The sequence below is a fragment of the Lolium rigidum genome, chromosome 7 (genome assembly GCF_022539505.1).
Source record: "Lolium rigidum isolate FL_2022 chromosome 7, APGP_CSIRO_Lrig_0.1, whole genome shotgun sequence".
Lineage (NCBI taxonomy): Eukaryota > Viridiplantae > Streptophyta > Magnoliopsida > Poales > Poaceae > Lolium > Lolium rigidum.
Window position 1 is genome coordinate 128,451,219 of NC_061514.1, and position 12,096 is coordinate 128,463,314.

A 12,096-nucleotide genomic window follows, 5' to 3' on the forward strand; every position below is an offset into this window, starting at 1 on the left:
TTGCTGCTTTCACATCACCCACTGTTACTAGTGCTTTTCCAGGTGCAGCTGAATTGACAACTCAGTTGTTAAGGCTTATAAGTATTCTTTACCTCCCCTTGTGTCTAATCAATAAATTTGGGTTTTACTTCCCTCGAAGACTGTTGCGATCCCCTATACTTGTGGGTTATCATGGTGCTATTTCCTGGAAGTCTTGCAAGCAGACCATGTTAACGAGGTCAACTATGGAAGCAGAACTCACATCATTAGATACAGCTACTGTCGAAGCGGAATGGCTTCGTGAACTCTTGATGGACCTGCCTATGGTTGGAAAACCAATACCGGCTATCCTCATGAACTGTGATAATCAAACTGTGATTATCAAAGTAAAAAAGTTCTAAGGATAATATGAAAAGTTCCAAACATGTCAAGAGGAGATTGAAGTCTGTCAGAAAACTGAAAAACTCCGGAGTGATAGAATTGGATTATGTCCAAAGTGCTAAGAATCTCGCGGATCCTTTCATAAAAGGACTATCAAGAAACATGATAGACCTTGCATCGAGGGAGATGGGTTTGAGACCCACGTGAGTTGCCGAGGGGGTAACCCAACCTAGGTGATCGGAGATCCCGTGAACTAGGACCTGGGAAAACAAACCGGGGATCAACTAAGTTGAGAAAAAATTTAATACTCCCACTCCGCTGCAGATGCGAATTCTCTCATAATTACTGTAAGGCGGGTTGACAATGTCTTAATGCGTTCTGTGCGGCTCTTGATGAGCGAAGATGCTGTCCTACAGGGCGATCTTTAAAGAACACACCTATTCGAGTGACATTGCTGGTCACAGCGTGGGAGATTTGGGTGAATCTCTAGTAAGCTCATGAAGGGCGAGGAGTGTGACTTATAAGCTCCACCCAAGGAGAAGGCTATGGTAGCCTAGTACCGTGTCGACATTGAGTGAAACTTGCTCCACAAGGCTCACAATTTAAGGCTTATTCAGTTGTAGTCAAGTATGGCTTCTTGCCTAGGTGGAAGTTCAACTTAACGGTCTCCACTGAAGTGCAGGTATATTAAACAACGAGTGAAACTAATGTGCCATGTGATGTGCCTCTGAGATCTGGTGGGGGATTTTTAGATGTAGATGGGTTGCATCCCAGTAAGGCAGCCCGTATAACCTACAATTCCTGAAATCTCAAGGCCCATCATGTTGACAGCATGGAGACAGCCTTAGGGGAGAAAGTTTAGTCCCACATTGCTAGTTGGGAGGGAGTTAGAGTGGTATATAAGGGTTGTTCTTCTAGTCCTTCCAAGTGAGTGAGAATAGAAGGAGCCCACGTGCACCTCTCCTCCTCCGCTCATCCCGCCTCGTCACGCACGCACGCACGTCGCGTTTCGTGACTCGAGTTCGAGTTCGAGGCACACTCAAAGAAGCCTAATTTTTTTCTTGGTGCACCAACTGAGTTGTTTACATGTCGAACTACATGTGCATGCTCGCCGCGTGTCTCTAGCTTCCTACGCGTGGCAATGCGGTCGGGTCGGCTCTCCTCCCAGACTATACCAGGAGACATAATAGATCTTGAGTCTTGAGCTCTCAGAACTCTCTAGTCTGCTTCTCTCACGAAAAAGTTCCTTTTGCTGTCCTACTCTCTAGTCTTCCCCATCCCGGTGACTCCGTGCACAGCTGTCCGGGAGAGCAGGCCTCCGAAACCCCGTCTGTCGAGATCCTGCACTGGGAGGCGGGCGATAAGGTTTTTGGGGAGCATCTCAGCGCGACTGCTCGCTGCTGTTCGTGCTCTTCTTAGCTGGTTCGCCTGCTTCCTCGAAGAATCCGACTACACCATGGGTGACATCAATGATCCCCATGGTGGTGCTGCTGGTGCGACCTTCCCGGTCGCGATGTACGTGTCTTACCTCTCCTACCTTCCATTGCTACTTGTTCCATGCTCAAATCTGATGCACGTGCTTAGTTTGATGTGTGTGGTTAAGTATGCTTGTGCATCTGTAATGTTGTTTTCGGCAATTAAATTCACACAAAAATTGTCTAATAATCTAACATATAGCCCTTCTTATTGCAGTTGTTGATGAACAACTTCATGCCTGTTTGCATCCTCCGCCAGCTCTTGCTTGCTTTCTCCTATCATATCTAGTGTATGTTTTCAGTCTAAAATTGAAGAGTGAGTTGGGTGTGAGAGCTTGGATATTTATAATGTGGCATGGTGTTTGTGCGGCTGACGCATCACTGACATGAAGTGGTGATTGCGCTGCTTCTACTATTCTAAACCGCTTGGCTTCCGGTGCCAGGGGAGATGTATTCAGTGGTTAGTTCACTCTAGAATTTGGTTCTATGTGACTTACCATTTTAGGCATGTCAGTTGCTGAACTACTTTTTCTGTTCTGATGCTCAATTTAGACAGTGTTAAGTGGATTTTTGTGATATATGATATTTATTTTATGATGATTATTGAGGGCCTGGTTTCAGTGGCTTTAAAAAGAATGATTGCTTAATTCTGTGGGCTAGAGATAACCTTGCTAGCTCACTCATGCTAGTATAGATTTTTATTATTAAGTTTTGTTTATATCGTCAAATATTCTGGTGAACATTTCATGTTCATTTAGTTCATTTCTTAATTCATGCGGGCTTATGAATCCAATTAAAAATGTTTTTGGGGAGGATTGTGTTTGTTGCCTTAAGAAAATTGAGTTGGAACTGTTGCCTAATATTACTGTTACCTGAGGTTGTCCCTATTGTCTAATTATGTCACCTATACTAATATGTATCCCTGTTGTTTAAGAGACTTTTGGCTGCGTAAGATGTTACTTATGTTTCCTAAGAGATTTTGGTTCAGAGAGTTGCCTATGTGAGTTAGAATGTTATGTTGCTCGAGGTTGCCTTTGTTTGAAAACAAAAACTCCCCATAACATGTTCTTGTTTGGCTTCCAGGAGTTCTTCCTTGAAGTACTATCTTTTGATTCTAAATAAAATTGATTTATCCTTGGTGAATCCAACATTTCTAACATAACCCATGGTTTGTTGTGTTTCTGTGAACGTTGTGAAGCTCAAGTGGTGTTGGTGGTTAGTTGTGGTAGTGTTGATGTTGATCAAGAAATAGATGGAGAGATTAGTGTAGGTAGGCAAAGCTACTCTGTAATTTTATTTCTTGTGGTTTGAACTTGTAAATGACTTTGTACTGATTTCATAAGTATAGAGAATAAAATGGTGAAGATTTTGGTCTTTAGTTCATTTATTCAATTTTTATGTTTTTATTTTTTATTATGAGCATTTGAATTTGGCCACAAATATTCAAATTTGAATTATGTTTATTATTTTTAAATGTTGATATGATATGATCTTGGATTGGAGATGTATTTGGTGTTGTTTGAGATAGTTGTAGAATATATGTATCAGAGACTTAGGTTTTTGTTTCAAATTATTTGAGTTAAAGTCTAACTTGGTAAAATCTTTGAATTCAACCCAAAGTGGTTTAAAAAACATTTCAAATTTCCAGCTGTGCTAGGAGACGAGGTATGGTCTACCAGGACGGCACGCTGGTCTTCTGGTGATTTTTTTTAAAATAATACATTTTTGATCAATTTTACAAATAATACATGTTCTCAAAATTTTACGAATCTGGTCATATGTGAGCCTTGTGCATGAAACACAAAAGGTCACGCTCGGCCGCTTGTTAACCGACCAGATGAGCCTTGTGCATGCAACACAAAAGGCGAACGCTACGCGTTGGTCGACTGATAACTAGGCGAAAATTGGTCGTTCCTGCGCCGTCCAATCATAATCCGGCATGCAGAATTAGCAGCATTGCGATTTTTGCATTTTGCCCCCTGATTTTTAAGCCTATCAGTTTAAATCGAACACGTGTTTCCCTTTGCCCCAAACTTTCAGATATTTACAACAAAACCCGCCGCTTAGTATAGCAACAAAACCCGCCGCTTTGTGTACAAAAAATAAAAAGTATTACAACAAAAAAATTCACAGTAAATCTTCACATATATGTACAACAAATTATCAATATATTTCAATAATAATTAACAACAAAAACAATATTTTTTATTTGGGTGTTTACAATAATAGTTAGTTTCCATGCAAAAATATCTTTACAAAAAATTAGAAACATACTTACAACAATAATTAATAACAAAAACCAACATTATTTTATTTGGATGTTTACAATAAAAGTCCGCTTTCATTCCAGAAATATCTTTAGAACAAAACCAGTAAGATATTTACAACAATAATTAGCAACACAGACCACAAATAATTTGGGTGTTTACAACAAAAGTCGCAAACATCATCCACAAAAACCGCAGACTATTTACAACTAAAATATATATGTTTGCAAATAATTCAAAAGTTGTTAAGAAATAATTTAATTTGCTACAACTTGAATTACAACAAAAATCATCGTCTATTTTTACAAAAGTTAGAAACATATACAACAAAAATTCATATGTTTGCAAACAATCAAAAGTGGTCAAGCAACAATTAATTTGCTATAGATTGAATTACAATAAAATTCGGCAACTATTTTTTATAAAAGTCACAAATAATTACAACAACAAAATGGTGCACAAATAGACACACAACCAGAAGAGAAAGGTCCAATGGATTTTTAAGGCCCACCCACGTCACAACCAGAGAAGTCGTTCATATGCATCAGGGGGTTAGCTACGCGGAGTGAGTGGATGCGATTGGGCCGCAAATCAGGCTCATCCAACCCACGCGAGCGAGCCACCGAGAACGACCGATCGCTAGCGCACTAGTAGAAACAAGGGCTTTGGTTTTTTGCTCCAAAGAGCTTTTGCACCGGATTTGGCACGAACCGGTGCTAAAGGGGTCATTAGCACCGGTTCGTGCGGTCTGGACGTCCAGGGGACCAACCGCGGCATTAGCACCGGTTCGTGCAGGACCTTTAGCACCGGTTCGTAACACGAACCGGTGCTAAAGGGTTGGCGTCAGCCGCGAACCCTTTAGCACCGGTTCGTGTTACGAAACGGTGCTAAAGGTCTACCCTTGTTACGAACCGGTGCAAAACTTTTTCTGCTCCCCACGCACCTCCACCCCCCCCCCCGGATCGTCCTTTTTTAACACTTTAAAATAGAAAAGAAAATGATAGAAAATTCAAAAAATAAAATCTTTTGAGATTCCTGTATGTTACGCAACCTACTATTTGGGAAAATTAACAAATTTCAATTTCAATTTTTCTTGCAAAAAAAATTTGAAAAATGGTAAAACCGCATTAACTTTTGCATACGACGTCGGAAAAAACGTATAATATATCAAAATGATCGTGGGAAAAAGTTACATATGAATTCACCTGGGTTTACCCGGTTAGCCAATTTTTAGATTCTCAAAATTCTAAATTAAAATATGAATGCAGGAAGATTTTAGTTTTTTCTACAAATTTAGGATTTAATATATATTTTTATTTCTTAAAATTTATAATTGCATCCTGCATAAAGATTACTGTTACTTTTAGCAAATTATAAGATTTTCAAATTTTCAGGTTTTAGGTTTGGCAAAAAAAAATTAAAAAATTAAAATAATTAAAAATAATACAAATTATAAAGTTAATGTTTATTTATTTATTCAAGATTATTATTATATCATTACTTTTGTTTATTAAAAGAATTATTTGAAATTCGAACAATAAAGAAATATGACATCGACCGATATGTTAATAGGATTGATATGATACTAGTATCACATACATGTGCGCGGGCACTTGGAGGCGGGATGGAAAGAAACTTGAAAGTTAAGCGTGCTAGTGCTAGAGTAGTGGGAGGATGGGTTACCGAGCGGAAAGGCTGAGCGCGAGTAAGTAATTAGACTAGAGATAAGGGCCCGACAACCGCCACGTGGTGCCCCCTTTAGCACCGGTTCGCAACTGAACCGGTGCAGGGGGGGGGGGGGTTGCACCGGATGCTTTGCACCGGTTGGACATCCGGTGCATATGGCCCTTACCAACCGGTACAAAAGCACCATTTTCTACTAGTGGCGCGTGATCGGTCGCCGGATGGAAAGCGTTTTCCAAACAAAAGGCCACGCTCCGTACATGCATTTGCCGGTCTGGTCAGCAGGCAGGGAGCCGACCGGCGACAGTTGACCGAGTCACGGTTTCATAAAATTAGTTGTAAAATTGCTGAAAAAACATATTATTTAAAAAAATTGTGCAGTTCTACAGTAAGTGGCGAGCTAGCTAGTTTTTTTTGTTGCAAGTGGATGGATAGAGCTGCAAAAAATGTGGTCCATCGGATTGGGAGTGAGACGGCGTGGGCACATCTCCAAATTGACTGAAAAAATGTGCCGGCGCCCCCAAAAATGTGTCTGCCGGCGCTGTTGCCGGACAGAGTTAAGGGGCACTCTTGGTAGAAATTCTCAAAGTCAGGCCCTCAATAACAATGGAGTTTGCTGTAGTGCATTACCATCGCCGTAGCGATCGACCTGCTCGTCGATGTTCCTGACTGGTCCCTTAAACCACTTCCTTGCGTCGACAACCCACCACAGCATGATCAGCCCCAGGACGACGCCGAGCGTGATGGGCGCGTAGTTCAAGGTGTCCATCTTGACGGGGTACGAGGTAGGGAGCAGGAAGACGGAGCACGTGTAGCAGATCCACAGGAACGCCACCAGACAGACGGGCTTGCTGGCTCCCCGGAGGTAGAACGGCCCAGGGCGGAAGTCCTCCTCCCGAATCACCATCCGGGCGAAGATGGGCACCGCATAGCTTCCAACCCACCCGATGGTAGCCACAGAGATGATGGCCGTGAACACCACATCGAGCCAGAGGATGGGCAGGCCCAGCAGCGCGCACACGGCGGCGCAGAACCACACCGCGTTCACGGGCACCTTGCGTGTGGGGTGGATCTTGCGCCACACAGAGGAGATCGGGACACCGCCGTCACGCGACAGCGCGTAGACCACCCGGGCAGCACCCGTGGTGATGGAGAGGCCGCCGAAGAAGAAGGATGCCCAGATGACAAAGAGCAGCACAATGGCGCCCGCAGAGCTGTTGTACCTCCCGTGGAACGCGTCGTAGAGGATCTGCGCCGGCACGAAGGTGCCGGCAGTCTCGTTGGTCGGGTCGTAGAGGTAACTGAAGTCCTGGATGCTGAATGTGAGGGCGAGAATGTAGGCCCAGCCGAAGACACCGATGATGCCGATGCTGGAGAGGATGGCGATGGGGCCGTTCTTGTCGGCACCCTTGGTCTCCTCCGTCAGGAGTGCCGCCGCGTCGTACCCGTACAGGGAGTACTGGCTCACCAGGAAGGACATGATGACCGCGTACCCGCTGCTGCTGATCCCGGTAACCTCCGGCGCGGTCTCGAAATGCATGAACACATACGAGGCCGGCTGCGTGGTTTTCGCTACCAGGGGGAGCATAATCACTATGACAGTGCCACCGATCACCTGCAAACAACATCAATAAATGGTCATATTTCTGCTGGTGTACCATGATGAACTGCAACTTTCAGTGACCAGAAGGACTTGTAAATTTACCTGCCACCACATGGATATCACGTCGAGGAACGCGATGACTTCCAAGGCGAAGGTGTTGAGCACGGCCCATATGAAGATTAACGAAAGGTACATGACGAGGAACAGCCAGCGAGGGGCCAGATAGCCACCACCTTTGTTCGTGCCAGTGCACAGCAGAATTATACTCTGCAGCACCTGGGATCCTGCGTATGCCTGCAACAACACGGGGAGGCAAAATTGATGCATCTCCATCTCCACTAGTCCCCACTAGTAACAAAAGAGCAAACTAAAACTTCAGTATGCCCACCCACAAAAGGTTAACTGATTCAGAAGTTACCAAAGGAGGTTTGGATGGAGGAATTTTAATAATAAAAGATGATCCTTTTGCCGCTACAAGTAACGGTTTGGTGACTTCATTTCCATGGGCATTTCCATGGGCATAAGGCTTCCTTGTCTAGAACTACTATAAATGTGATACAGATTCTGGCATACCCTTGGATTGGCTACAACGTATGTACAAGATGCAACGCAGAAACATGATATGAATGTGTTCCAACTCAATAAAACAAAAGATTGCTCTATGAATCACTGTTTAAAGTGATTCAATATCACTTCATCTCTTAAGATCGTTGCACCATCAAGCATCTTCCTAGGATCATGGACTGCAGTCATTTTCTGTAGAAAAATTATACTAACCATGCATTTGTGTTCTGTAGTTGAGATTAGCATGTGTCTTTTAATGAATATGCAGCTATTTTCATAGTGGAGTTTAAGTAACTATAGTTATTGTGGTATGTACCAGCCATTCTGGGAGGCTGTAACACGAGCTGTCGATAACTCGATGTGCTATGAGTATGAGAAGTGACGGAGCCAGGACTACAAGTCGCATACCCGGCATATCCTGTAGGTCCGCCGCTGCTATGAGAAGTGACGGAGCCAGGACTACAAGTCTGTGATGTCATTTAAAATCTATGATGTCAAAACATGTATTTTTACTAGATTTTAAATATTTTTTCATAAATTATACTTCTAGATAAAATATTTGCCCAAAACTATGTGGTCAACTGACCACACAGCTCTGAATGTGGCTCCACCGTGTGTATGGAGGATAAGTACTAATACTATCTCATTTGATCTTTTGGCTGTTTTGGGCAGGAATAGATATGCATTAATGTTCTGTCACACCATGAATGTCACTATGGGGGCAAAGAGGACATCCAGCACATGACAGGGTTTCACAAGGTCACCCGCAAATTGTTGTGAAGTGCTTGGCTGGAAGCAAGAGAGCCTACGAGGAATCGCAGAAGTACAAAGAAGGGAAGTTCATATTTAAGAAGGTAAAGATTCTACAGGAGAATTTGTAGTAAATAAAAAAGTCAACGATGTGCCAAAATGCTATTTATGGCGATATAAATTGTGATCCATGCCTTTGTATATAGCAGTCACGTATAAGTACCAGTTTGTTGGTTGCCCCATTTTATTTCCATGCCATTTATAATTTACACTTGTTCTCCGTGGAGTGACATTGTTCATAGATGGATGGTTTAAGAATGTTAGAATTTTTTCATTAAAAAAATGCATCAAGTGCTTGTCGCAGTTTCAGTTGGTACCTTGTGAAGTGTGATGTGTTCAATGACGAAAACAAGTGTAGGGGCTGTATACATTCCTTGACATCAGAAGCACTTATGCTAAAAAAAAAAAGGAAGCGCTTACGGCAACACATGGACCAAACTTACAATTGCGAGATTTTTTCAAGTTTTACGTGGTACTAAATGCAATAGTTTTTAACAATGTATGTGCTGAACCTGAGTTGAGAATATGAGTTTTTTAGTTTCTTGATAGTATTTCCATTCGGGCCTGAGCAATTAAACATGTTTCTTTCTGGGGGTTTTTTCATGTCGATTCGCTATACATAGACACATAGATTACCCTACAATGTAGTTAAAAATTTTGACTAAAGAATCCAACCTTTTTGTGTTCAAAAATAGAGACGTGCATTGCACATGCACACTTACTAGTTACAGAAAACTCAAACCAAATGGTCAAGGAAATGTGACAGCAAGCAAACTATCAGTCAGCATGACTAAGCCAACGGGAAATGGACAAGCAAAGGCAGCAATTTGGCATACAGACCTGTGAGCCGATTGCGGCAATGAGGCCTATGGCCTCCAGCCAAGCGCAGCACCAAGATGCCAACGGACCCCAGACCGGGCCGGCCAGATGAGCAGCCCAGAAATAGAGGGAACCCGTGGTCTGTTGTCAAACAGGGGAAAAAGTAAGTTGGAAGCAGAGCACGTCACCTTGATCATAAACAAGGACTTTTTACCCCAGCATAAAAAGTAGTACAGCAAAACAATTCTATCTACAAAAGTACAGCAAAACGATGCTTTCAAGATTCAGTCATGCTACTAAAGTCAAGAGTCAAAGATTGCACGAATTTGGTGTCCATGAAACTATCATTGAGCAAATCAAAGTGAAATCTATAAGCAGAGGCAGCAAACATGAACACCCAATTTTGATCAGGACGAACGGTAGGATCAAGAGATGACGGCATGCAGAGAAGTGGAGGAGGTGTGATGCGTGTTCTTACAGGGAAGGAAGAGCAGATCTCGGCTATGGCCATGCCAACGAACCAGGTGAAGAAGCAGACGACGACCCAACCCCACACGAGGGAGGCTGGCCCAGCATACTGCAGGCTGCTCCCGTACAGCGGCGTGATCCCCGTGAAGAGTGTCATCGTCGAGAAGGAGATAGCCAGCACCTTGAACAGTGTCTGCAACAACACATGCAACATAATTTCATGATCCTAAGTCCATTTGTTGATAAACCAGAAAATAAACTAGGAGCATGCACAAGATCGCATTTCTCTACCGAAATGAAAATATCTACCCCAAAGGGCCCGGATACTGCATAATTATCAGCGTTAGGGGTACATATTACAAAAGAGAGAAAATAAAACCATGACAGAACAGTCCCTAGCTTTTATGAAAAGGGTTGCTACATTACATCATTATTTTCACCTTCTGACTGTGTCTTTGCCATGTACGGATGTACTGTTACAATTTGAGAGCACATTTGCCACAACCATACCTAGGCATGGGCAGCCCAGCCCAAGGCCTAGGCCGAAATATGTTGGCCCGATGGTTGAGCCGGGCCTGGGTAGCCCGAATCAGCGAATTAGGGAGGCAGCCCGGCTTGTGGCCTGACGGATTTCGGGCCTTTTGCCTAATTTTTGTGCATTGGGTTTTTCCCGGTCCAGCCCGGCTCTAGGGATGCCTAGGTATAGCCAGAGCACACCGCATGGCCAAAAACGAAATGTGTGGCACATTGTCTTTAAAAGGAAAAAGTGACAAACTTTAGTGTATTTTGGTACGCAGATGTGCTAATAAATTGGGATGGTACATGTTTCAGCAAACGGCACAAAATAACGGTGTCTCGTAGCTAAAATGTTCTTATGTAAAGGGCCCTATATAAATTTAGGAAAAAGCAATCAGGTCCTTGTCATCCATCACCAGTTCACCACCAGAGCATTGAGGTCTCTCACCGCGACCTTCTCCACCAGAGCAGGTGATGAAACCACTTGGTCCCGCGCCAGCGTCGAGGAGAGCCACCGTTGGCCCTCTTGGTCGGCCGCCGGACATGGGTCACCAGATTGTGCATCTGCAGTATCATCACCTTCCCGCCGCCACCCAGTTTGTCTCCAAGCAGCACCAGCCTGCCTCCCGCCCCTAACGACAACTTACCGAGTTGGAGAGAACAACAACGCCGTGTTGCCAAGAAGACTCGCAGCCACGACAGGCCTTGTTTATGGTTAAAAAAAAAAAAAAAAAAAAAAAAACTGGCCTTGTTTATGGAGTCGCCGATGGTCTCCTTCGCTGCCGCCTTCGGCTCCCGCGATGGCACCACCACGACGAGAAGAACTACCGGGCAGTGCCATATCCGGCCCTCCTATCATACAATCTTGCAAAGACACGAACAGCAGAAAACATGGGAAAGAAGTTGGGGCCGTAAAACCATACCATCTCCCTCCGGAGCTCCTGCTTGTATCCGAGCTCGTTGAGGCGCTTCTCGCCGGAGTCGACCGCATCTCCACCGGCCATGGTGAAGGACCGAAGGCACTTCAGGCCCGCCGGCACCCTTCCGAGATTTCTAAAGACCTCTCTTTGATCCGCGCGCGCCGACGCCGATCAAAACGGGAGTAGTAGAAAAATGCAGTTTTTCACGGAATACACCTCCATCTGCTGTCGTGAACCATGAAAAATTGGGGAAGAAGAGGAAACAAAGCGAATGTGACATGCATAGAATAATGGGGCACTACCTGCCTGTTTCGCATTGATTTTGGAATAGATTAGTAGGAGTAGTACAGATTCCCTGCTTTAAGAATCCTCTATCGGCGGAGCACGAGGGAGGCAAAAATTGTAACACTGCACCACACTAGATCTGATAATCTGATAAGTATTGGAGACCGGAGAGAAAGGATTGGGGAACAAGAAGAAGAGACAGGGAAATTAGACTTTATTAAATTCATAACTACCCGATTTCAGATTCAGATTCAGATTTAGATTTAGATTCAGAGTGTACAATATAAAGCCACGTGCACCACACGGGCTGGCTGTTAAAGGCTTAA

The 12,096-nt window shown here is 43.7% G+C and overlaps 1 protein-coding gene across 1 annotated transcript; it reads right to left on the reverse strand.

The window, feature by feature from the left end:
• Window positions 1-6,246: 6,246 nt before the first annotated feature.
• Window positions 6,247-11,908, reverse strand: LOC124678740 (amino-acid permease BAT1 homolog). Its single transcript, XM_047214603.1, has 5 exons — window positions 11,489-11,908; window positions 10,060-10,242; window positions 9,603-9,722; window positions 7,491-7,682; window positions 6,247-7,400 (listed from the first exon to the last, which is right to left on the reverse strand). Exons 1-5 carry the CDS (start codon window positions 11,567-11,569, stop codon window positions 6,375-6,377), a joined length of 1,602 nt encoding a protein of 533 aa, XP_047070559.1. The 5' UTR covers window positions 11,570-11,908; the 3' UTR covers window positions 6,247-6,374.
• Between the last annotated feature and the right edge of the window lie 188 nt (window positions 11,909-12,096).